Source organism: Salvelinus namaycush, unplaced genomic scaffold (genome assembly GCF_016432855.1).
Source record: "Salvelinus namaycush isolate Seneca unplaced genomic scaffold, SaNama_1.0 Scaffold2686, whole genome shotgun sequence".
Lineage (NCBI taxonomy): Eukaryota > Metazoa > Chordata > Actinopteri > Salmoniformes > Salmonidae > Salvelinus > Salvelinus namaycush.
This window is the reverse complement of record NW_024059548.1, coordinates 7,395-34,006: the sequence shown is the minus strand read 5'-3', so window position 1 is coordinate 34,006 and position 26,612 is coordinate 7,395. Positions and strand designations below refer to the sequence as shown.

The following is a 26,612-nucleotide window of genomic DNA, read 5'->3' as shown; positions in this document are numbered from 1 at the left end:
CCCAGGTTACAGTCCAGAGTGTCCGTCTCTATCATCAACAGTCCCCAGGTTACAGTCCAGAGTGGTCGTCTCTATTATCAACAGTCCCCAGGTTACAGTCCAGAGTGGCCGTCTCTATTATCAACAGTCCCCAGGTTACAGTCCAGAGTGGACTTCTCTATTATCAACAGTCCCCAGGTTACAGTCCATAGTGGCCGTCTCTATTATCAACAGTCCCCAGGTTACAGTCCAGAGTGGCCGTCTCTATTATCAACAGTCCCCAGGTTACAGTCCATAGTGGCCGTGTCTCCTTTGCTCACTGTCACAACAGGAGGCTTCTGTGTCACCACAGTCACACCACTGACACCTTGGAAATAAGAAGATGACATGTAGTAAAGAGAAACATACAGACTCATTATTAATAAACTAGGAAATAAAACCTCCAGGAAGTCAGACTCCTTACATGTTAGAGCAGTGATGAGAGTGCAGAGTGTCCCCAGCATGTTGTCAGTGTGTGGTGTGAACGGCCCTTACTGTCCAGCTGAGAGATGAGCAGGGTTGGAGTGTGAGGAGAGGAGAGGCTGCAGAACCCACCTATAAGGAGACAGACAGGGAGGACCAGAGGGAGGGGCCTCTGCAGGTAACCTATCACCAAGCCAGGGAGGACCAGAGGGAGGGGCCTCTACAGTTAACCAATCACTCTCTACTCTCAAACATACTGTATCTGGGTCTTCACAAGACCAACAGACAGATTTCTAAATAATATCTGGACGTATCCTATATCTTCATAACTGTGACATACATTTCAATTAGAGTCAATATTAAACTATAAAAAATGCAAATATTTGAGATAAGACTATTTCATAAACATATTGGATTTGTTTTGTTGCATTGTAAAGATCAGTATTATGTTTCTTCTCAGTTATGTTAGTTAGTTTAAATCAGCAGTTCATAATATGTATAATAATAACATTATAATAATATTATCTGGACCTGATAGTGGGGTTCTGAACTAACAGTACATCACTAAATGACTGATGATGTAATATGTCTCTACTGTAAACCAGGGGACTGACTATCATGGAGGTTGTCTGATACATGGAGTCTTCTGTTAGGACTGAACCTTCTGGAATATCACTTTATCATTCATGCTTTGTGACAACTAGGTGTAATTGTTAATGACAAACATTCTAGTAAATGTGTGAAGGGTTTTGTGTAAAAACACAAGCATGGAATGTTCTCCTACTGCAGACACACTGGTTCAGGATGACTTGACATTCAGTTAGTGTCTATATTCAGAACATCTGAAAGCAGAAGTGAGTGTGTTTGGTGAGGAGGTTTTTGTCATGGTGTATATCACTGTGATACGAGGGCAAAAGGGAGAGTCATTCCGAGTCTGACAGTAATACACTGCTGAGGTCTGTCTCTTCCACATTACTGATTATAAACTGATAATCCTTACCAGACGTGGCTTTAGATGTGAAACGATTCAGAGGAGAAACCAGAACCATATTCATCAGGAGAGTCATTTGTGTAGTAAAACCTTAAACACATACTGAGGAGCTCCTCCTGGAACCTGTTTATACCAGCTTACATAATTGACTTCATCTTTGGTAATGTCACAGTAAAAAGTAGCAGTCCCCTTTGTACTGACAGTCAGTACTGAAGGTGTCTGTGTCACTGCTTTCTGGCAACTGACATCTGTGGGGAATCAAATACAATTTAAGACATGTAATCATACATGAATTAACAACTTCTAATGTCTTGTTTTGATTCATGTTGAACATATAGTAAATTCCTTACATGTTAGAGCAGTGATGAGAGTGCAGAGTGTCCCCAGCATGTTGTCAGTGTGTGGTGTGCAAAGGCCCTTACTGTCCAGCTGAGAGATGAGCAGGGTTGGAGTGTGAGGAGAGGAGAGGCTGCAGAACCCACCTATAAGGAGACAGACAGGGAGGACCAGAGGAGAGGGGCCTCTGAAGTTAACCAATCACCAGCTATTCTCATTGCTCTACATGAGGCCCTGTCTTCTTCACTGACTCATATTCTACCTCCATCAAACCATAACTGGAGTTTAATATCCTATACTAGTTCTACACAAGACTAACATAATGATGAGGTATCTAATCTCCTACCTCCATCAAACCATGAATGGAGTTTATTATCCTATACTAGTTCTACACAAGACTAACATAATTATGAGGTACTCAGGATGTCTCCCTATTCCCTTTATAGTGCACTACTGTTGACCAGAACCCAATGGGCCTTTGTCAAAAGTAGTGCACTATAAAGGAACATAGTGCCATTTGGGACACAATTTTCAGTTTTCAGTCTACTCCTCTGGTCACCTGCAGACCCCCCCACCACCCCCTCCCCCCACACAGTTCTGAGAGGAGATAAAATAAACTCTTCATTTGCATGAAGCTATAAATAAGGAGAGGAGGAGGGAGGGGAAGCAGGTGTGTCCTGGGGGAGAAGGGGAACAACACATCACTGCCTGCTAACTCAGTGTCAGATCTAGGACACGTCCCTGGTGAATGACTCTGATAACTAGAGATAGTAGACATGAAACCATCAGCTGGTCTTTGGGTGGGACTGAAAACCAGTGGGCTACAGACAGATGTTCCTGTTGTAAAGTACATGTAGATCTTTCCTCAGTCATTATTGGTGGTCCTATGTCCTCCTCTGCTGTACGTTGATAGAACTGCAGACTCTATTCTGATCACTGATGCACGATGGGGTGAATCCTAACTTCTAATTAAGGTGAATCTTTACTTAGTCATGCATTGATGCCAATGGGAGACTAAGTGAAAATGTGACTGAACTGCAAGTTAGGATTCGCCCCGATGTGAACAAGACCAGACTGAGTGAGGTCACCAATGAGGACAGATGTGAGGAACCAGATGAGGACACAGAGAGAGAAAATGGAACAGGACAGGGGTTCATGAGGACCAGAGGAAGAAGGGTCCCTAAACCTTAGTTAGACAGATTTAGTCTCTCTCTACTTACACCCATCCACTAGTACTAGAGGAAGGAGGGTCCCTAAACCTTAGTTAGACAGATATAGTCTCTCTACTACTACACCCATCCACTAGTACTAGAGGAAGGAGGGTCCCTAAACCTTAGTTAGACAGATATAGTCTCTCTCTACTACACCCATCCACTAGTACTAGAGGAAGGAGGGTCCCTAAACCTTGGTTAGACAGATATAGTCTCTCTCTACTACACCCATCCACTAGTACTAGAGGAAGGAGGGTCCCTAAACCTTAGTTAGACAGATATAGTCTCTCTACTACTACACCCATCCACTAGTACTAGAGGAAGGAGGGTCCCTAAACCTTAGTTAGACAGAATATAGTCTCTCTCTACTACACCCATCCACTAGTACTAGAGGAAGGGAGGGTCCCTAAACCTTGGTTAGACAGATATAGTCTCTCTACTACTACACCCATCCACTAGTACTAGAGGAAGAAGGGTCCCTAAACCTTAGTTAGACAGATATAGTCTCTCTACTACTACACCCATCCACTAGTACTAGAGGAAGGAGGGTCCCTAAACCTTAGTTAGACAGATATAGTCTCTCTCTACTACATCCATCCACTAGTACTAGAGGAAGGAGGGTCCCTAAACCTTGGTTAGACAGATATAGTCTCTCTCTACTACACCCCATCCACTAGTACTAGAGGAAGAAGGGTCCCTAAACCTTAGTTAGACAGATATAGTCTCTCTACTACTACACCCATCCACTAGTACTAGAGGAAGGAGGGTCCCTAAACCTTAGTTAGACAGATATAGTCTCTCTACTACTACACCCATCCACTAGTACTAGAGGAAGGAGGGTCCCTAAACCTTAGTTAGACTGATATAGTCTCTCTACTACTACACCCATCCACTAGTACTAGAGGAAGGAGGGTCCCTAAACCTTAGTTAGACTGATATAGTCTCAACTACATCACTACACTCCTCTCTGAACCAGACCAACACAGAACTGAGCAGAGCTTTGTACTGACAACAGAGATATTGTACACTAACTTTCCATAACGTTATCATTTCTGAATGATTTGAAACAGCGTGATGGATTTAGTCTGGAAATTATTACAATGAACTACAACTATAATGAAATACAACTATAATGAAATACAACTGTTTGAGCCACAAGGTGGAAGCATATTATAATATTATATCTCTTGTTTTTCCCCCTGCTTGGCAAAGATGTACGGAGAGAAAATATTCATGAGTAAAATGTTTTGTACATTATAGTAAGACGTACGTTTATAACACTATTGAATATAAACTATGAATATATTGAATTTATCATGTTACTGTACTGTTTTTAATTCTTCATACAGTGAAAAGTACAAGCAAATATTGCCTAGGAAATAATCAGTTGCCTTTTCAAATTAACTATTTTAAATAGATTATTAAATATATACTTTCAGAATGTTCTTATAATACAATCATATCTGTTACGTTTCCCCAGTTTTCTGTGTTGTGGTATGTATTTGAGTGTGTGTTTCAGGAGATAGCTTCCTGAGTTCTCCATGGCTATTGATAATTGATAATAGAGCTGACCACGCCCCCTCGTCAAGCAGCTGACACTAATTACCTTTGCCACCTGAGGAATATAAAAGCCAGTGTTCTGTTCAGGAAAAGAGATCTTTTTGTGGAGGGAGAGAAATCATTAGAGAGAAGATTTTGGAAAGATTGGAGAGAGAGATCCTTGCTTGAGAATTTGATTGTGATAAAGTGTTGGTTGTTTCTCAGAGATTTTGGTATGTACTATATAAGTTGTTGCTGAGGAGCTGATTGGTTATGTCATGTGTTATAGGACGCACTGTTTTGATTATTGAAATTGTTTGTAATAATTGTTCTGTTTCATTTGTTCCCAGGGGGGAAGGAGAAGGCACTTTGGGAGTGCTTAGGCAAGAGGCCCGCGGGCATACATATACCCGTAGTATATTCATTGTCTAGGCACACTAGGTAAGACCTGGGCGGACCCACCCCCTGTATTTTGGTTAGGGCACCAGGTGGTGCTAAGATAGGTAAGTGGTGGGTAGGCAGGTTAGATAGGAAAGGGGGAAGTTTTGATATTTACTTTCTTTGCTTTGGTTCCGGTCCAGCCCCTTTTCCCCATATTACCGTAAGGAAATAAATCCTAGTAACGGTAAAATCTGCCTTTGTCGTCCTTACTCACGCCTACAGTCCATACCTCTTACACTTCACGGGGAGTTGAGTTGCAGCAGGGAGTTGCGTTCCCTCTTCTCAGAGGCGTGCGTAACAATATCACAGTAATGAAGGTTCTCAATAATGTGAAGTTGTAATTTAAACCTCTGGTCCATCTCTGGTTATTCATTAACATTACAGTAAACCTGCTCTACATCCTGGATATCTAGATCAACTATTTCTGGATCTGGACTAAAGTCAGAGAGCAGGCTGCTCTATTTGAGTTCAGTTAAACTCCCCCTCATTTAGTGCTGCTAACAGTGATGTTCATCAACATGCTCAAATACAAACACTTGTTCTTTAGAATGTTCTTTATTTAATATCCACAATACAGCAAAGCTCTAACTATTCCTCTATTATACATCTGCAAAGCAACCCATTTCAAATATACAGAGTCTACTTATCATGTAGCCTATGATATCAGTGTGATTAGCTATTTATCTTTTATGGAACATATTGTATATATGCAGGTTAAACTTCTAATGCATTAACAATAACTTGAAAAGTGATGTAGAAAATCAAATGGACATTACAATGGTTCTCAGGCTATTCAGTGCTGCATACAGACTTCTTGATGTCTTTCTCAGCGAACTTGGAGCCCGCGGTGACTTTACATGAGAACACTTTGTCCTGGTTCCATTCTGACGTGTCAACGGTCAGACAGCTGCTGAGTTGGAACGTCTTGTCGGCTTGCGGCACCGGGCCACTCGTAGCGATGCCGCCGGTGACCCGATTCCCTCCCGCGGTCCAGCTGACATCAGCGTAGCCCATGGCCATCTGACTGGCCAGACACACCAGGGTGACTTTGCTGGACTTCAACTCATCGCTGGACGGAGGGAAGATGGTCAAGACAGGCGGAGGGAGGGTAGAGTCTGGACCAATGGAATGAGCAGAATAAATATTACACAAAATCATTGATAAATTAGTAGAATGAAACAGGGTTGTGTGATTATACTGTAGAATAAAAAATATTACATTTCTCAAAGGCTACAAACAATTAACATGTTGGGCTCATAAATGAAAAGGCACTAAAACCATGTAATTCTATTGTTACATATTACTCATATGTCTGTTTGTAGCTGGACTTATTTAGAAACTTTCTAAGTAACTCTCCATATGTGACTTTTCAGAGGTAAAGCAGATTTCTGTGCAAGTGGATAATGAGTTCAGATCTCTACGTTTAAACATAATCAAGAAGTCAGATGTGCTGAATGAGGGATACAATCAAACATATATCCTACTACTAGTCAACCAGCAAACGGAGTTACCAACTGTAATGTAGTAGCCTGCAATGTAATGAAGCATGTAGCAATATTGTGTGTAACTACCATATACATGGTTTTATCATTATTTAATATAACATGGGACCAACATTTTAAAGGTTCATACAACTTTATGTAGACTTCACATTCAAATCTACCTCTGAGTAAATATATTATTATTGTATGAGACATTATAAATGAGTAGTGTTGTCAAGTGACAGCAGTAACCTACATGGTCAAATAGTCCATCACGTTTCTTAAGTTTAAATGTGAAATCAACAACTACAGATATACTGTAGGCTATGAAGCTGTCACATGGTGTCCATGACTCTTGATAATCAGTCTACAAAGTAGGTTATTTACACTAAATAAATATGAAAAAATAATATAATGTTAAGTACTTTAACTTTTTTAACTATTATGTATTACAAAAACCCATTTTAAAAAACCATATAAGGTTAAAAGAAAGGGTACTCACCAGTAACAATGTCACGTTCCTGACCTGTTTTCTGTTGTTTTGTATGTGTTTAGTTGGTCAGGACGTGAGCTGGGTGGGAATTCTATGTTGTGTGTCTAGTTTGTCTGTTTCTATGTCCAGCCTAATATGGTTCTCAATCAGAGGCAGATGGTAATCGTTGTCCCTGATTGAGAATCATATATAGGAGGCTTGTTTTGTGTTGGGATTTGGTGGTTGTTTGTTACCTGTCTCTGTGTTTGTGTTCTGCACCAGATAGGTCTGTATCGGTTTTGCACATTTGTTATTTTGTATGTTGTTTGTAGTGTTTCACTTGTTCTTTTATTAAACATGTTGAACACTAGCCGCGCTGCACTTTGGTCCTCTCCTTCACCTATGGAAGAAAGCCGTTACAGAAACACCCACCAAACCCGGACCAAGCAGCGTGGCAACGGGCAGCAGCAACAGCAGCAGCAGTACAAGGAGGAATGGACATGGGAGGAGATTCTGGACGGAGAAGGACCCTGGGCAGAGCCAGAGGAGTGTCGCCGTCCCAAAGCGGAGCTGGAGGCATCAAAAGCGGAGAGGCGGCATTATGAGGCGCTTGCAAGGCAGAGTGGCTGGAAACCCGAGAGGCTCACCCAAAAATTTCTTGGGGGGGGGGCTAAATGGGAGTGTGGCGAAGCCGGGTTGGATACCTGAGCCAACTCCCCGGGCTTACCGTGGAGTGAGAGGGCGTCGTACTGGTCAGACACCGTGTTATGCGGTAAAGCGCACGGTGTCCCCAGTACGCGTGCTTAGCCCAGTGCGGGCTATTCCACCTTGCCGCACTGGGAGGGCTAGGTTGGGCATCGAGCCGGATGTCATGAAGCCGGCCCAACGTATCTGGCCTCCAGTACGTCTCCTCGGGCCGGCGTACATGGCACCAGCCTTACAGGTGGTGTCCCCGGTTCGCCTGCATAGCCCAGTGCGGGTTATTCCACCTCGCCGCACTGGCAGGGCTACGGGGACCATTCAACCTGGTAAGGTTGGAGAGGCTCGGTGCTCAAGAGCGCGTGTCCTCCTTCACGGTCCGGTATATCCGGCGCCACCTTCCCGCCCCAGACCAGTACCACCAGTGCCTACACCACGCACCAGGCTTCCAGTGCATCTCCAGAGCCCTGTTCCTCCTCCCCGCACTCGCCCTGAGGTGCGTGCCCTCAGCCCGGTACCTCCAGTTCCGGCACCACGCATCAGGCCTATTGTGCGTCTCAGCCGGCCAGAGTCATCCGTCTGCCCAGCGCCGTCTGAGCCATCCGTCTGCCCAGCGCCGTCTGAGCCATCCGTCTGCCCAGCGCCGTCTGAGCCATCCGTCTGCCCAGCGCCGTCTGAGCCATCCGTCTGCCCAGCGCCGTCTGAGCCATCCGTCTGCCCAGCGCCGTCTGAGCCATCCGTCTGCCCAGCGCCATCTGAGCCATCCGTCTGCCCAGCGCCATCTGAGCCATCTGTCTGCCCAGCGCCATCTGAGTCATCCGTCTGCCACGAGCCATTATAGCCGCCCGTCTGTCCCGAGCCATTAGAGCCGTCCGTCAGTCAGGAGCCGCTAGAGCCGTCCGTCAGTCAGGAGCTGCCAGAGACGCCAGCCAGTCAGGAGCTGCCAGAGACGCCAGCCAGTCAGGAGCTGCCAGAGACGCCAGCCAGTCAGGAGCTGCCAGAGACGCCAGCCAGTCAGGAGCTGCCAGAGACGCCAGCCAGTCAGGAGCTGCCAGAGCTGCCCTACAGTCATGAGCTGCCCTACAGTCATGAGCTGCCCTACAGTCATGAGCTGCCCTCCAGTCATGAGCTGCCCTCCAGTCATGAGCTGCCCTCCAGTCATGAGCTGCCCTACAGTCATGAGCTGCCCTACAGTCATGAGCTGCCCTACAGTCATGAGCTGCCCTACAGTCATGAGCGGTCACCCAGTCCGGAGCTGCCACTCAGTCCGGAGCTGCCATTCAGTCCGGAGCTGCCACTCAGTCCGGAGCTGCCACTCAGTCCGGAGCTGCCACTCAGTCCGGAGCTGCCACTCAGTCCGGAGCTGCCACTCAGTCCGGAGCTGCCACTCAGTCCGGAGCTGCCACTCAGTCCGGAGCTGCCACTCAGTCCGGAGCTGCCATTAGTCCGGAGTTGCCCCTCTGTCCTGAGCTACCTCTCTGTCCTGAGCTACCTCTCTGTCCTGAGCTACCTCTCTGTCCTGAGCTACCTCTCTGTCCTGAGCTACCTCCTAAATCATGTGGGGGCCTTGGGGAGGATTCTTAGGCCAAGGTCGTGGGCGAGGGTCGCCACTCAAAGGACGCTAAGGAGGGGGACAAAGACAGTGGTGGAGTGGTGTCCTCGTCCTGCGCCGGAGCCGCCACCGCGGACAGATGCCCACCCAGACCCTCCCCTTGAGTTTTAGGGGTGCGCCCGGAGTTCGCACCTTGAGGGGGGGGTTCTGTCACGTTCCTGACCTGTTTTCTGTTGTTTTGTATGTGTTTAGTTGGTCAGGACGTGAGCTGGGTGGGAATTCTATGTTGTGTGTCTAGTTTGTCTGTTTCTATGTCCAGCCTAATATGGTTCTCAATCAGAGGCAGATGGTAATCGTTGTCCCTGATTGAGAATCATATATAGGAGGCTTGTTTTGTGTTGGGATTTGGTGGGTGTTTGTTACCTGTCTCTGTGTTTGTGTTCTGCACCAGATAGGTCTGTATCGGTTTTGCACATTTGTTATTTTGTATGTTGTTTGTAGTGTTTCACTTGTTCTTTTATTAAACATGTTGAACACTAGCCGCGCTGCACTTTGGTCCTCTCCTTCACCTATGGAAGAAAGCCGTTACAAACAAAGAGCTTGGTTCCTTGTCCGAATACCACAGTGATTCAGTTTGTATACACAGCCGTACAAAAACCTCCTCACTCTCTCTACTGAGAGGACAGGAACTGAAACATCCCATTCAGACAGAGCTTCACTCTCTCTACTGAGAGGACAGGAACTGAAACATCCCATTCAGACAGAGCTTCACTCGCTCTACTGAGAGGACAGGAACTGAAACATCCCATTCAGACAGAGCTTCACTCTCTCTACTGAGAGGACAGGAACTGAAACATCCCATTCAGACAGAGCTTCACTCCCTCTACTGAGAGGACAGGAACTGAAACATCCCATTCAGACAGAGCTTCACTCTCTCTACTGAGAGGACAGGAACTGAAACATCCCATTCAGACAGAGCTTCACTCTCTCTACTGAGAGGACAGGAACTGAAACATCCCATTCAGACAGAGCTTCACTCTCTCTACTGAGAGGACAGGAACTGAAACATCCCATTCAGACAGAGCTTCACTCTCTCTACTGAGAGGACAGGAACTGAAACATCCCATTCAGACAGAGCTTCACTCTCTCTACTGAGAGGACAGGAACTGAAACATCCCATTCAGACAGAGCTTCACTCTCTCTACTGAGAGGACAGGAACTGAAACATCCCATTCAGACAGAGCTTCACTCTCTCTACTGAGAGGACAGGAACTGAAACATCCCATTCAGACAGAGCTTCACTCTCTCTACTGAGAGGACAGGAACTGAAACATCCCATTCAGACAGAGCTTCACTCGCTCTACTGAGAGGACAGGAACTGAAACATCCCATTCAGACAGAGCTTCACTCTCTCTACTGAGAGGACAGGAACTGAAACATCCCATTCAGACAGAGCTTCACTCCCTCTACTGAGAGGACAGGAACTGAAACATCCCATTCAGACAGAGCTTCACTCTCTCTACTGAGAGGACAGGAACTGAAACATCCCATTCAGACAGAGCTTCACTCTCTCTACTGAGAGGACAGGAACTGAAACATCCCATTCAGACAGAGCTTCACTCTCTCTACTGAGAGGACAGGAACTGAAACATCCAATTCAGACAGAGCTTCACTCTCTCTACTGAGAGGACAGGAACTGAAACATCCCATTCAGACAGAGCTTCACTCTCTCTACTGAGAGGACAGGAACTGAAACATCCCATTCAGACAGAGCTTCACTCTCTCTACTGAGAGGACAGGAACTGAAACATCCCATTCAGACAGAGCTTCACTCTCTCTACTGAGAGGACAGGAACTGAAACATCCCATTCAGACAGAGCTTCACTCTCACTACAAACATCTCTTGTTTTTCTAGAGTTCCTCTCTATGAAGTAACAGTATATAGTATAGCATCATATTCTGCTGTTGGTGTCTGGTCCTTTTGAATCCATCAGTTAAAGCACTATCCATATGATGCAGTATTGACCTGAGGATGATGATGATGATGATGATGATGATGATGGTGGTGGTGGTGGTGATGATGATGATGGTGATGATGATGATGATGATGATGGTGGTGGTGGTGATGATGATGGTGATGATGATGGTGATGATGATGATGATGATGGTGGTGGTGGTGGTGGTGGTGATGATGATGGTGATGCTGATGCTGATGATGATGATGATCACAACAAGAGAAACAACATCAGTTTCCTTTCAGACAATGTCTTCTTATAATCTTTTTGACATGTAGGAATGAATGGTTCTTCCATTTCCAGATCTCCCATTGTGACATGTATATATTGTTATAATAATCACTGACCAACTGCTGTTTCTTAGAGTTCACCCCACTGCCACGCATGAAGCAGAAGTGAGTGTATTTGGTGAGGAGGTTTTTGTCATGGTGTTTATCACAGTGATAGGAAAGTCATTTTGAGTCTGACAGTAATACACTGCTGAGTCTGTCTCCTCCAAATTGTTAATAATCAAACAATAATCCGATTTAGACTGATGATTAAATGTGAATTTAGGAGAGGAGAAACCAGAACCATATTCTACAGAGCTCCAACCAGTGTGGTACCACCTTAACACGTACTGAGGGACTCCTCCTGGAACCTGCTTATACCAACCAGCAATATTATCAACAGTCCCCAGGTTACAGTCCAGAGTGGCCGTCTCTATTATCAACAGTCCCCAGGTTACAGTCCAGAGTGGCCGTCTCTACTATCAACAGTCCCCAGGTTACAGTCCAGAGAGGCCGTCTCTATTATCAACAGTCCCCAGGTTACAGTCCAGAGTGGCCGTCTCTATTATCAACAGTCCCCAGGTTACAGTCCATAGTGGCCGTCTCTATTATCAACAGTTCCCAGGTTACAGTCCAGAGTGGCCATCTCTATCATCAACAGTCCCCAGGTTACAGTCCAGAGTGGCCATCTCTATCATCAACAGTCACCAGGTTACAGTCCAGAGTGGCCATCTCTATCATCAACAGTCCCCAGGTTACAGTCCAGAGTGGCCGTCTCTATCATCAACAGTCCCCAGGTTACAGTCCAGAGTGGCCATCTCTATCATCAACAGTCACCAGGTTACAGTCCAGAGTGGCCATCTCTATCATCAACAGTCCCCAGGTTACAGTCCAGAGTGGCCGTCTCTATTATCAACAGACCCCAGGTTACCATCCATAGTGGCCAACTCTATTATCAACAGTTCCCAGGTTACAGTCCAGAGTGGCCGTCTCTATTATCAACAGTACCCAGGTTACAGTCCAGAGTGGCCATCTCTATCATCAACAGTCACCAGGTTACAGTCCAGAGTGGCCATCTCTATCATCAACAGTCCCCAGGTTACAGTCCATAGTGGCCGTCTCTATTATCAACAGTTCCCAGGTTACAGTCCAGAGTGGCCATCTCTATCATCAACAGTCCCCAGGTTACAGTCCAGAGTGGCCGTCTCTATTATCAACAGTCCCCAGGTTACAGTCCAGAGTGGCCGTCTCTATTATCAACAGTCCCCAGGTTACAGTCCAGAGTGGCCGTCTCTATCATCAACAGTCCCCAGGTTACAGTCCATAGTGGCCGTCTCTATCATCAACAGTCCCCAGGTTACAGTCCATAGTGGCCGTCTCTATTATCAACAGTCCCCAGGTTACAGTCCAGAGTGGCCGTCTCTATTATCAACAGTCCCCAGGTTACAGTCCATAGTGGCCGTCTCTACTATCAACAGTCCCCAGGTTACAGTCCATAGTGGCCATCTCTATTATCAACAGTCCCCAGGTTACAGTCCAGAGTGGCCGTCTCTATTATCAACAGTCACCAGGTTACAGTCCAGAGTGGCCGTCTCTATTATCAACAGTCCCCAGGTTATAGTCCAGAGTGGCCTTCTCTATTATCAACAGTCCCCAGGTTACAGTCCAGAGTGGCCGTCTCTATTATCAACAGTCCCCAGGTTACAGTCCAGAGTGGCCGTCTCTACTATCAACAGTCCCCAGGTTACAGTCCAGAGTGGCCGTCTCTACTATCAACAGTCCCCAGGTTACAGTCCAGAGTGGCCGTCTCTACTATCAACAGTCCCCAGGTTACAGTCCAGAGTGGCCGTCTCTATTATCAACAGTCCCCAGGTTACAGTCCAGAGTGGCCGTGTCTAATATCAACAGTCCCCAGGTTACAGTCCAGAGTGCCCGTCTCTATTATCAATAGTCCCCAGGTTACAGTCCAGAGTGGCCGTCTCTATTATCAACAGTCCCCAGGTTACAGTCCAGAGTGCCCGTCTCTATTATCAACAGTCCCCAGGTTACAGTCCAGAGTGGCCGTCTCTATCATCAACAGTCCCAGGTTACAGTCCAGAGTGGCCGTGTCTAATATCAACAGTCCCCAGGTTACAGTCCAGAGTGCCCGTCTCTATTATCAATAGTCCCCAGGTTACAGTCCAGAGTGGCCGTCTCTATTATCAACAGTCCCCAGGTTACAGTCCAGAGTGCCCGTCTCTATTATCAACAGTCCCCAGGTTACAGTCCAGAGTGCCCGTCTCTATTATCAACAGTCCCCAGGTTACAGTCCAGAGTGCCCGTCTCTATTATCAACAGTCCCCAGGTTACAGTCCAGAGTGCCCGTCTCTATCATCAACAGTCCCCAGGTTACAGTCCAGAGTGCCCGTCTCTATTATCAACAGTCCCCAGGTTACAGTCCAGAGTGGCCGTCTCTATTATCAACAGTCCCCAGGTTACAGTCCAGAGTGCCCGTCTCTATTATCAACAGTCCCCAGGTTACAGTCCAGAGTGCCCGTCTCTATTATCAACAGTCCCCAGGTTACAGTCCAGAGTGGCCGTCTCTACTATCAACAGTCCCCAGGTTACAGTCCAGAGTGCCCGTCTCTATTATCAACAGTCCCCAGGTTAAAGTCCAGAGTGGCCGTCTCTATTATCAACAGACCCCAGGTTACAGTCCAGAGTGGTCGTCTCTATTATCAACAGTCCCCAGGTTACAGTCCAGAGTGCCCGTCTCTATTATCAACAGTCCCCAGGTTACAGTCCAGAGTGGCCGTCTCTATTATCAACAGTCCCCAGGTTACAGTCCATAGTGGCCGTCTCTATTATCAACAGTTCCCAGGTTACAGTCCAGAGTGGCCGTCTCTATTATCAACAGTCCCCAGGTTACAGTCCAGAGTGGCCATCTCTATCATCAACAGTCCCCAGGTTACAGTCCAGAGTGGCCATCTCTATCATCAACAGTCACCAGGTTACAGTCCAGAGTGGCCATCTCTATCATCAACAGTCCCCAGGTTACAGTCCAGAGTGGCCGTCTCTATCATCAACAGTCCCCAGGTTACAGTCCAGAGTGGCCGTCTCTATCATCAACAGTCCCCAGGTTACAGTCCAGAGTGGCCATCTCTATCATCAACAGTCCCCAGGTTACAGTCCAGAGTGGCCGTCTCTATTATCAACAGACCCCAGGTTACCATCCATAGTGGCCAACTCTATTATCAACAGTTCCCAGGTTACAGTCCAGAGTGGCCGTCTCTATTATCAACAGTACCCAGGTTACAGTCCAGAGTGGCCATCTCTATCATCAACAGTCACCAGGTTACAGTCCAGAGTGGCCATCTCTATCATCAACAGTCCCAGGTTACAGTCCATAGTGGCCGTCTCTATTATCAACAGTTCCCAGGTTACAGTCCAGAGTGGCCATCTCTATCATCAACAGTCCCCAGGTTACAGTCCAGAGTGGCCGTCTCTATTATCAACAGTCCCCAGGTTACAGTCCAGAGTGGCCGTCTCTATTATCAACAGTCCCCAGGTTACAGTCCAGAGTGGCCGTCTCTATCATCAACAGTCCCCAGGTTACAGTCCATAGTGGCCGTCTCTATCATCAACAGTCCCCAGGTTACAGTCCATAGTGGCCGTCTCTATTATCAACAGTCCCCAGGTTACAGTCCAGAGTGGCCGTCTCTATTATCAACAGTCCCCAGGTTACAGTCCATAGTGGCCGTCTCTACTATCAACAGTCCCCAGGTTACAGTCCATAGTGGCCATCTCTATTATCAACAGTCCCCAGGTTACAGTCCAGAGTGGCCGTCTCTATTATCAACAGTCACCAGGTTACAGTCCAGAGTGGCCGTCTCTATTATCAACAGTCCCCAGGTTATTGTCCAGAGTGGCCTTCTCTATTATCAACAGTCCCCAGGTTACAGTCCAGAGTGGCCGTCTCTATTATCAACAGTCCCCAGGTTACAGTCCAGAGTGGCCGTCTCTACTATCAACAGTCCCCAGGTTACAGTCCAGAGTGGCCGTCTCTACTATCAACAGTCCCCAGGTTACAGTCCAGAGTGGCCGTCTCTATTATCAACAGTCCCCAGGTTACAGTCCAGAGTGGCCGTGTCTAATATCAACAGTCCCCAGGTTACAGTCCAGAGTGCCCGTCTCTATTATCAATAGTCCCCAGGTTACAGTCCAGAGTGGCCGTCTCTATTATCAACAGTCCCCAGGTTACAGTCCAGAGTGCCCGTCTCTATTATCAACAGTCCCCAGGTTACAGTCCAGAGTGGCCGTCTCTATCATCAACAGTCCCCAGGTTACAGTCCAGAGTGGCCGTGTCTAATATCAACAGTCCCCAGGTTACAGTCCAGAGTGCCCGTCTCTATTATCAATAGTCCCCAGGTTACAGTCCAGAGTGGCCGTCTCTATTATCAACAGTCCCCAGGTTACAGTCCAGAGTGCCCGTCTCTATTATCAACAGTCCCCCAGGTTACAGTCCAGAGTGCCCGTCTCTATTATCAACAGTCCCCAGGTTACAGTCCAGAGTGCCCGTCTCTATTATCAACAGTCCCCAGGTTACAGTCCAGAGTGCCCGTCTCTATTATCAACAGTCCCCAGGTTACAGTCCAGAGTGCCCGTCTCTATTATCAACAGTCCCCAGGTTACAGTCCAGAGTGGCCGTCTCTATTATCAACAGTCCCCAGGTTACAGTCCAGAGTGCCCGTCTCTATTATCAACAGTCCCCAGGTTACAGTCCAGAGTGCCCGTCTCTATTATCAACAGTCCCCAGGTTACAGTCCAGAGTGGCCGTCTCTACTATCAACAGTCCCCAGGTTACAGTCCAGAGTGCCCGTCTCTATTATCAACAGTCCCCAGGTTAAAGTCCAGAGTGGCCGTCTCTATTATCAACAGACCCCAGGTTACAGTCCAGAGTGGTCGTCTCTATTATCAACAGTCCCCAGGTTACAGTCCAGAGTGCCCGTCTCTATTATCAACAGTCCCCAGGTTACAGTCCAGAGTGGCCGTCTCTCCTTTCCTCACCGTTACAACAATTGGCTTCTGTGTCACCACAGTCACACCACTGACACCTGGGAAATAATAAGATGACATGTAGTGAAGAGAAACATACAGACTCATTATCAATAAACCAGGAAGTAAAACCTCCGGGAAGTCAGACTTCTTACATGTTAGAGCAGTGATGAGAGTGCAGAGTGTCCCCAGCATGTTGTCAGTGTGTGGTGTGAACGACCTGTCCAGCTGAGAGATGAGCAGGGTTGGAGTGTGAGGAGAGGAGAGGCTGCAGGACCCACCTATAAGGAGACAGACAGGGAGGACCACTGGGAGGGGCCTCTGTAGTTAACCTATCACCAAACCAGGGAGGACCAGAGGGAGGGGCCTCTATATCTCACCCTATCAACTTCTGTATGATGGACATTTAATAAATTTAAATTACTGTAACTATTCAACAATCAAAAATATCAATATTTTATATTGGACTAACAACAACCATATGGGATCATTTTGGTTACACTGAAAAGAGCAGTATTTGGTTTCATTTGAGTTATGTTGGTAAGTTTCCTTAAAATCAGCATGTCATAATATAGATAATAACATTATAATAATATTATCTGGACCTGATAGTGGGGTTCTGAACTAACAGTACATCACTAAATGACTGATGTAATACGTCTCTACTGTAAACCAGGGGACTGACTATCATGGAGGTTGTCTGATACATGGAGTCTTCTGTTAGGACTGAACCTTCTGGAATATCACTTTATCATTCATGCTTTGTGACAACTAGGTGTAATTGTTAATGACAACATTCTAGTAAATGTGTGAAGGGTTTTGTGTAAAACACAAGCATGGAATGTTCTCCTACTGCAGACACACTGGTTCAGGATGACTTGACATTCAGTTAGTGTCTATATTCAGAACATCTGAAAGCAGAAGTGAGTGTGTTTGGTGGGGAGGTTTTTGTCATGGTGTATATCACTGTGATACTTGCGCATAAGGAGAGTCATTCTGAGTCTGACAGTAATACACTGCTGAGTCTGTCTCCTCCACATTACTGATTATAAACTGATAATCCTTATCAGACGTGGCTTTAGATGTGAAACGATCAGAGGAGAAACCAGATCCATATTCATCAGGAGAGTCATTTGTGTAGTAAAACCTTAACACATACTGAGGAGCTCCTCCTGGAACCTGCTTATACCAGCTTACATAATTGCCTTCATCTTTGGTAATGTCACAGTAAAAAGTAGCAGTCCCCTTTGTACTGACAGTCAGTACTGAAGGTGTCTGTGTCACTGCTTTCTGGCAACTGACATCTGTGGGAATTAAACACACCATTTATTAAGACAATTAATCATACATGAATGTAAAACTTCATTGGCATTGTTTTTAGATTCAGAATGAACAAACAGTAAATTCCTTACATGTTAGGGCAGTGATGAGAGTGCAGAGTGTCCCCAGCATGTTGTCAGTGTGTGGTGTGAACGGCCCTTACTGTCCAGCTGAGAGATGAGCAGGGTTGGAGTGTGAGGAGAGGAGAGGCTGCAGGACCCAACTATAAGGAGACAGACAGGGAGGACTAGAGGGAGGGACCTCTACAGTTAACCAATCACCAGCTACTCTCATTGCTCTACATGAGGACCTGTCTTCATCACTGACTCATATTCTACCTCCATCAAACCATAACTGTAGTTTAATATCCTATACTAGTTCTACACAGGACCAACATAATGATGAGGTACTCAATTTTAGTCCCAAATGTCTCCCTAATCCTTTTATAGTGGACTACTGTTGACCAGAACCCAATGAGACTTTGTCATAAGTAGTGCACTGTAAAGGGAATAGAGTGCAATTAGGGACATAGTCTCAGTTTTTGTCCTCTCCCCCCACACACACAGTTCTGAGAGGAGATAAAACAACCTCTTAATTTACATGAAGCTATAAATAAGGGGAGGAGGGGAAGCAGGTGTCCTGGGGGAGAAAGGGGGAGAAAGGGAGCAACACATCACTGCCTGTAACTCAGTGTCAGAGCGAGAACACGTCCCTGGTGAATGACTCTGATAACTAGAGATAGTAGACATGAAACTATCAGCTGGTCTTTGGGTGGGACTGAAACCAGTGGTCTACAGACAGCTGTTCCTGTTGTAAAGTACATGTAGATCTTTCCTCAGTCATTATTGGTGGTTGTATGTCCTCCTCTGCTGTACGTTGATAGAACTGCAGCCTCTGTTCTGATCACTGATGCAGAATATGAAACACAGCATGACATGACCCTCTATATGTTGGACCAATTCTAACTTCCACTTAAGGGGATACTTTACCATCCCTTCTAATTTTGGCAATGAGGCCCTTTATATACTTCCCCAGAGTCAGATGGACTTGTTCATACCATTTGTATTTCTCTGTGTCCAGTTTGAAGGAAGTTAGTTAGTTTAGTCAGTCAATGTTAACTAGCGTTTCCCATAGACTTCCAGTCATTGTGCGATCTTCATCTGACTCTGGGGAAGTAGATAAAGGACCTCATTGAGTGTTTACTTAGTCATGGATTGATGCCAATTGGAGACTAAGTGAAGACCAGACTTATACAGTTGTAATTCATGCTGAAATGATACTGAGTCCAACATCTAATATTAATACTAGAGAACAGTTTAAACCATGTAATAATGACAGCTTCAAACTCTCTAAACATTGACCTGTCATTCCTGCATCCTCAGTTAAAATGGAGGCCGGTGTTTTAGTCTGAAATACCTGGATGCTTCTCTTTCTCTCCGCCTAACTTCTGTAACTTTCTCTCCCTCCTCTGTGTCTCTAAGTGTCCATAGTTCCACTCCACATCCCTCCACCCTCTATCTTGGTTCAATAGTTTCCAGATTCCACCTCATTCAGTGCTGTGAAAAATTCTGCCTACATTTCCATCATATTAACCACAGGCTCTTCAATGTAAGGCTACAGTCAACTGTTAGGTCATCACTGGTTGGTCAGAATCCTTCTTATGATAATAAACCAGGTAAGGATTCTGGGCTCCTCTGTCTTGGTTCAATTTAAACAGTCATTATCCAGATTCACCCTCATTTAGTGCTGCTAACACTGATGCTCATCAACATGCTCAAATACAAACACTTGTTCTTTAGAATGTTCTTTATTTAATATCTACAATACAACAAAGCTCTAACTATTCCTCTATTAATCATTAGTAATTCAACTCATTTCACAATAGTAGAGAGACCTAGTCATCATGACAGTATTTCAGATGTTATGTTTTAGAGAACATGATGCTGGTACAGTGAATGCATCAATAGTAACTTGTCATGAGAAACAACCCTCAACAACTATTTGACATTACATTGGTTATTGTCATACTATTCACTGCTGCATTCAGACTTCAGCCCAATATCATCCATGTTAAGATTTTAACTTCTATATTTAACAGCAAAGCAAGGATCAAAACATCACTAAAACGTTCTAACAAAATAACAGCTTCACTCGCTGTGAAGCTATAACGAACTACCAGTTGTATTGATTGTCTGAAACTATTGATTTACAGACTACAACTAGTCTTTCTGATCTCTTTCTCAGAGAATGTTGACCCCAACGACACTTTACATGTGAACACCATGTCATGACGTTGCCTGTTTGGGTACAGCAAGCCCCATCCCCCTCTCCCTGCCACTCCCTGCCTTCCCCTTTCCTCCTTCAACTAGGTTGCTGTGGTCAGAGAGACGTCGTAAATTCCTGAGAATCTCCTCATGGACACACAGTATAGCAGAGGGTACACTTTCATAGAGAACAAAGGGATTTCTTCCACCTCACAGAACTTGAGGTACGAACAAATTTCATGTTCCGGGAAAAGTATAAAAGATCGGTGAAGATTCCAGCAATGAACTGGTCCGTTTGTCACAACTTGGGAAACTCACGGGAGACTGTGTGGCTACATTACCATACCGCTGTTTATATAATAGCCTCAGATATGAGGTTTACATCTAATTGTTGTATAAGATGAATGAGTGAGTATGATACTGTTTGTATAATTGTGCAATATGATTTTGGACTGTTTAATGAAGAAAAATTTAATCACTTTTGATTTGAACTAAATCAGAGGACCGCCCCTGAGCCCAGTTAGGGTCAGACATCCTGGGACAGCCCCTTTCTGCAATTCTGAATAAAAACCCAACTTTGAGAAATTATCACTAGACCATGTTTTTCTCCATTAGGAGTGGAAGAAGGTTGCAGACCATTGCTGAATCTTTTAACCATACCACGTGGTTAAACTCTTAGACTATCGATACCGACAGAATAAGAACAAGTCTTTGATATTGATTACTAGTCTACATCTAGGAATTCGGTATCATTGAACGCGAAGAACGACAACCGCCGAAACATCCATTCTATAACGAATGTCACTCTGAACTATCCACAATAACCACGACAGAGAGAGGGAGAGAGAGGACGAAACTCTCCAACAGAAACAAACTTTTTCACCAGCGATCAAGACGACACACTAAGCGTAAATATATATATATTGATTGCAATTGTTCCCGAATGAGTGAGCGTTCATGTGCAAAGGATTAGCATCTCAATTGTTATAGTTATCACTTTGTAGTGACTTCTTAGTCGACCCCCACTCCCCCTCTTGTCTAACAAGCCGCCATGCCGGTTTAGCCCACTAGGGCCGATTCTCCTATCATTTGTTGTAACCACATTTAATTTGTTTGTTGTTTGTTTATGCATTCTGTGAATTACTTAGTTAGTAATAAATAAATGATTTAAGACAATTGATGTATGGATGACTCATAGTGAAGACTGGGTTCGTGCAGATAACCAACAATTTACGACGTTTGGAATGAGACTACGTGAGGTAAAGTAAATAATTAATTAATTCGAAGACTAATTGATCAGATAAAATATCTGAAAAGTTATTTTAGGTAATGATAACTTTGTAATCTGAATATTTTTCCTTGGTGCCCCAACTTCCTAGTTAATTAGTTACGTTATTAATCAGTTGAACGCGTAATAACTAATTACAGAGAATCTTTGATAAAAACTATAAGTCTTCAATTTAATGATAGTAAAGACACGACAACCACGCCCTTATCCCACTCTGCAGTCTGAATGGTCAGATAGCTGCTGATCTTGAAGGTTTGTCTGGTTGCTGCTCAGCAGGGCTGGTAGAAACATCTTCTGTCACTGATTCACTGTTAGAACATCCAGCTGACATCTGCCAACCCCTTGGACTTCTGAGACAGGTTACTAGTCAGACACACCAGTGTTGCTCTGCTGGACTTGAGGTCTTCAGTGGATGGAGGGAACAGAGTCACAGCAGGTGTAGCAAGATCTCCATCTGTAGAAAGTAGTCAACGGATGGGATGAGAAGAAAACACAATTGGATAACAGTTTATATTCAGTACATGTGGGTATCATTACCAATACACCCTGCATTAAGAGCAATTATATAGAGAACTGCTCTTCATGATGTTTACAATGATACTGATAGAAGGAATCATACGGTGTTAAGGTTTTAAAATGAGAGACAGAGCAATTATTAATACATTATTTATAATATTACATCACAGCTCTGGAAGACTAAAATGCTAAAAGCTGAACGAAATGTGGACATTTTAACTGTAAAATACAAATAATTCACAAGGAAATGGGATTAAAAAATATATATATTTGTCTAAGAATTGAGCTGGATAAAATTTCTGGAGATGAAAGATCTCCTTTACAATTGAGTTATACAGACAACAGAAACACAAGATATGAATGATTAAACACTTTGAGATGAAAGATCTCCTTTACATTGAGTTATATAAACAACAGAAACACAAGATATTCATGATAAAACACTTTGAGATGAAATATCTCCTTTACATTGAGTTATACAGACAACAGAAACACAAGATATTAATGATTAAACATGAACAGAGCAGACCAACCAGAGACATTCACACAGTCATCAAACTGTTTATAAAAAATTTACAAACAACATACGAGACAAGATTTAAGCAGGTGCAAAAATATTAAATCAGTGAATTTAAATGACATTTTATTAAACAAACATTTAAAAAAAAAAAATATATATATATATATATATATCTGACCAACACTATAGTAGAAACAAAACCTATTCTGTAGATTAAAACATTAGAAGGGTACTCACCAGTAACAATGAGCTTGGTTCCTGGTCCGAATACCAAATCAAATCAAATTTTATTTGTCACATACACATGGTTAGCAGATGTTAATGCGAGTGTAGCGAAATGCTTGTGCTTCTAGTTCCGACAATGCAGTAATAACCAACAAGTAATCTAACCTAACAATTCCACAACTACTACCTTATACACACAAGTGTAAAGGGATAAAGAATATGTACATAAAGATATATGAATGAGTGATGGTACAGAACGGCATAGGCAAGATGCAGTAGATGTATAGAGTACAGTATATACATATGAGATGAGTAATGTAGGGTATGTAAACATAAAGTGGCATAGTTTAAAGTGGCTAGTGATACATGTATTACATAAAGATGGCAAGATGCAGTAGATGATATAGAGTACAGTATATACATATACATATGAGATGAGTAATGTAGGGTATGTAAACATTATATTAAGTGGCATTGTTTAAAAGTGGCTAGTGGTACATTTTACATAATTTCCATCAATTCCTATTATTAAAGTGGCTGGAGTTGAGTCAGTATGTTGGCAGCGGCCGCTAAATGTTAGTGGTGGCTGTTTAACAGTCTGAGGCCTTGAGATAGAAGCTGTTTTTTCAGTCTCTCGGTCCCTGCTTTGATGCACCTGTACTGACCTCGCCTTCTGGATGATAGCGGCTGTGAACAGGCAGTGGCTTGGGTGGTTGTTGTCCTTGATGATCTTTATGGCCTTCCTGTGACATCGGGTGGTGTAGGTGTCCTGGAGGGCAGGTAGTTTGCCCCCGGTGATGCGTTGTGCAGACCTCACTACCCTCTGGAGAGCCTTACGGTTGTGGGCGGAGCAGTTGCCGTACCAGGCGGTGATACAGCCGACAGGATGCTCTCGATTGTGCATCTGTAGAGGTTTGTGAGTGCTTTTGGTGACAAGCCGAATTTCTTCAGCCTCCTGAGGTTGAAGAGGCGCTGCTGCGCCTTCTTCACAACGCTGTCTGTGTGGGTGGACCAATTCAGTTTGTCCGTGATGTGTACACCGAGGAACTTAAAACTTTCCACCTTCTCCACTACTGTCCCGTCGATGTGGATAGGGGGGTGCTCCCTCTGCTGTTTCCTGAAGTCCACAATCATCTCCTTTGTTTTGTTGACGTTGAGTGTGAGGTTATTTTCCTGACACCACACTCCGAGGGCCCTCACCTCCTCCCTGTAGGCCGTCTCGTCGTTGTTGGTAATCAAGCCTACCACTGTAGTGTCATCCGCAAACTTGATGATTGAGTTGGAGGCGTGCATGGCCACGCAGTCGTGGGTGAACAGGGAGTACAGGAGAGGGCTCAGAACGCACCCTTGTGGGGCCCCAGTGTTGAGGATCAGCGGGGTGGAGATGTTGTTACCTACCCTCACCACCTGGGGGCGGCCCGTCAGGAAGTCCAGGACCCAGTTGCACAGGGCGGGGTCGAGACCCAGGGTCTCGAGCTTGATGACGAGTTTGGAGGGTACTATGGTGTTAAATGCTGAGCTGTAGTCGATGAACAGCATTCTCACATAGGTATTCCTCTTGTCCAGATGGGTTAGGGCAGTGTGCAGTGTGGTTGCGATTGCGTCGTCTGTGGACCTATTGGGTCGGTAAGCAAATTGCAGTGGGTCTAGGGTGTCCGGTAGGGTGGAGGTGATATGGTCCTTAACTAGTCTCTCAAAGCACTTCATGATGACGGAAGTGAGTGCTACGGGGCGGGAGTCGTTTAGCTCAGTTACCTTAGCTTTCTTGGGAACAGGAACAATGGTGGCCCTCTTGAAGCATGTGGGGACAGCAGACTGGGATAAGGATTGATTGAATATGTCCGTAAACACACCAGCCAGCTGGTCTGCGCATGCTCTGAGGACGCGGCTGGGAATGCCGTCTGGGCCTGCAGCCTTGCGAGGGTTAACACGTTTAAATGTTTTACTCACCTCGGCTGCAGTGAAGGAGAGCCCGCAGGTTTTGGTAGCGGGCTGTGTCAGTGGCACTGTATTGTCCTCAAAGCGTGCAAAAAAGTTATTTAGCCTGTCTGGGAGCAAGACATCCTGGTCCGCGACGGGGCTGGTTTTCTTTTTGTAATCCGTGATTGACTGTAGACCCTGCCACATACCTCTTGTGTCTGAGCTGTTGAATTGCGACTCTATTTTGTCTCTATACTGGGACTTAGCTAGTTTGATTGCCTTGCGGAGAGAATAGCTACACTGTTTGTATTCGGTCATGTTTCCGGTCACCTTGCCCTGGTTAAAAGCAGTGGTTCGCGCTTTCAGTTTCACGCGAATGCTGCCATCAATCCACGGTTTCTGGTTTGGGAATGTTTTAATCGTTGCTGTGGGTACGACATCGTCAATGCACTTTCTAATGAACTCGCTCACCGAATCAGCGTATTTGTCAATGTTGTTGTTGGACGCAATGCGGAACATATTCCAATCCGCGTGATCGAAGCAGTCTTGAAGCGTGGAATCAGATTGGTCGGACCAGCGTTGAACAGACCTGCGCGCGGGAGCTTGCTGTTTTAGTTTCTGTTTGTAGGCTGGAAGCAACAAAATGGAGTCGTGGTCAGCTTTTCCGAAAGGTGGGCGGGGGAGGGCCTTATATGCGTCGCGGAAGTTAGTATAACAATGATCCAAGGTTTTACCAGCCCTGGTAGCACAATCGATATGCTGATAGAATTTAGGGAGTTTTGTTTTCAGATTAGCCTTGTTGAAATCCCCAGCTACGATGAATGCAGCCTCAGGGTGTGTGGTTTCCAGTTTACAAAGAGTCAGATAAAGTTTGTTCAGGGCCATCGATGTGTCTGCTTGGGGGGGAATATATACGGCTGTGATTATAATCGAAGAGAATTCCCTTGGTAGATAATGAGGTCAACATTTGATTGTGAGGAATTCTAGATCGGGTGAACAGAATGACTTGAGTTCCTGTATGTTGTTATGATCACACCACGTCTCGTTAATCATAAGGCATACACCCCCGCCCCCTCTTCTTACCAGAAAGATGTATGTTCTGTCGGCGCGATGCGTGAAGAAAGCAGCTGGCTGCACCGACTCCGTTAGCGTCACTTGAGTTAGCCATGTTTCCGTGAAGCAGAGAACGTTACAATCTCTGATGTCTCTCTGGAATGTTACCCTTGCTCTGATTTCATCAACCTTATTGTCAAGAGACTGGACATTGGCGAGTAGTATGCTAGGGAGTGGAGCGCGATGTGCCCGTCTCCGAAGCCTGACCAGGAGACCGCTACGTTTTCCCCTTTTACGGCGTCGCATAGGGTCGCCGGCTGGGATCAGATCCATTGTATTGGGTGGAAGGCAAAACACTGGATCCGTTTCGGGAAAGTCGTATTCCTGGTTGTAACGGTGGTGAGTTGACGTTGCTCTTATATTCAGTAGTTCCTCCCGACTGTATGTAATGAAACCTAAGATTACCTGGGGTACCAATGTAAGGAATAACACATAAAAAAACAAAATACTGCATATTTTCCAAGGAACGCGAAGCGAGGCGGCCATCTCGGTCGGCGCCGGAAGTTTGATGATGCCACAGTGAATCAGTTTGTATACACGGCCGTACAATAACCTCCTCACTCTCACTACTGAGAGGACAGGAACTGAAACATCCCATTTAGACAGCTTCACTCTCTCTACTGAGAGGACAGGAACTGAAACATCCCATTCAGACAGAGCTTCACTCTCTCTACTGAGAGGACAGGAACTGAAACATCCCATTCAGACAGAGCTTCACTCTCTCTACTGAGAGGACAGGAACTGAAACATCCCATTCAGACAGAGCTTCACTCTCTCTACTGAGAGGACAGGAAACTGAAACATCCCATTCAGACAGAGCTTCACTCTCTCTACTGAGAGGACAGGAACTGAAACATCCCATTCAGACAGAGCTTCACTCTCTCTACTGAGAGGACAGGAACTGAAACATCCCATTCAGACAGAGCTTCACTCTCTCTACTGAGAGGACAGGAACTGAAACATCC

The 26,612-nt window shown here is 45.2% G+C and overlaps 1 protein-coding gene and 1 long non-coding RNA gene across 2 annotated transcripts; both read right to left on the bottom strand.

Moving 5' to 3' along the window:
* Positions 1 to 225: 225 nt before the first annotated feature.
* Positions 226 to 1,841, bottom strand: LOC120039378. Its single transcript, XR_005475389.1, has 4 exons — positions 1,783 to 1,841; positions 1,536 to 1,680; positions 443 to 573; positions 226 to 346 (listed from the first exon to the last, which is right to left on the bottom strand). It is a non-coding gene; the product is annotated as an uncharacterized LOC120039378 (long non-coding RNA).
* A 3,660-nt stretch (positions 1,842 to 5,501) lies between these two features.
* Positions 5,502 to 16,676, bottom strand: LOC120039377 (immunoglobulin kappa light chain-like). Its single transcript, XM_038984807.1, has 5 exons — positions 16,637 to 16,676; positions 16,430 to 16,540; positions 11,629 to 11,832; positions 9,753 to 9,788; positions 5,502 to 6,074 (listed from the first exon to the last, which is right to left on the bottom strand). Exons 1-5 carry the CDS (start codon positions 16,674 to 16,676, stop codon positions 5,749 to 5,751), a joined length of 717 nt encoding a protein of 238 aa, XP_038840735.1. The 3' UTR covers positions 5,502 to 5,748.
* Positions 16,677 to 26,612: the final 9,936 nt, after the last annotated feature.

Excerpts from the sequence above, each read along its gene's own strand:
- LOC120039377 (XM_038984807.1), bottom strand. The coding sequence starts at position 16,676 with ATGCTGGGGACACTCTGCACTCTCATCACTGCTCTAACAT. Across the intron at positions 11,833-16,429 it reads TGTTGATAATAGAGACGGGC|GTTGGTATAAGCAGGTTCCA; the intron begins ACTCTGGACTGT and ends ATAATATTGCTG. Across the intron at positions 9,789-11,628 it reads CTGTCAGACTCAAAATGACT|CTGTGGTATTCGGACAAGGA; the intron begins TTCCTATCACTG and ends CAAACTGAATCA.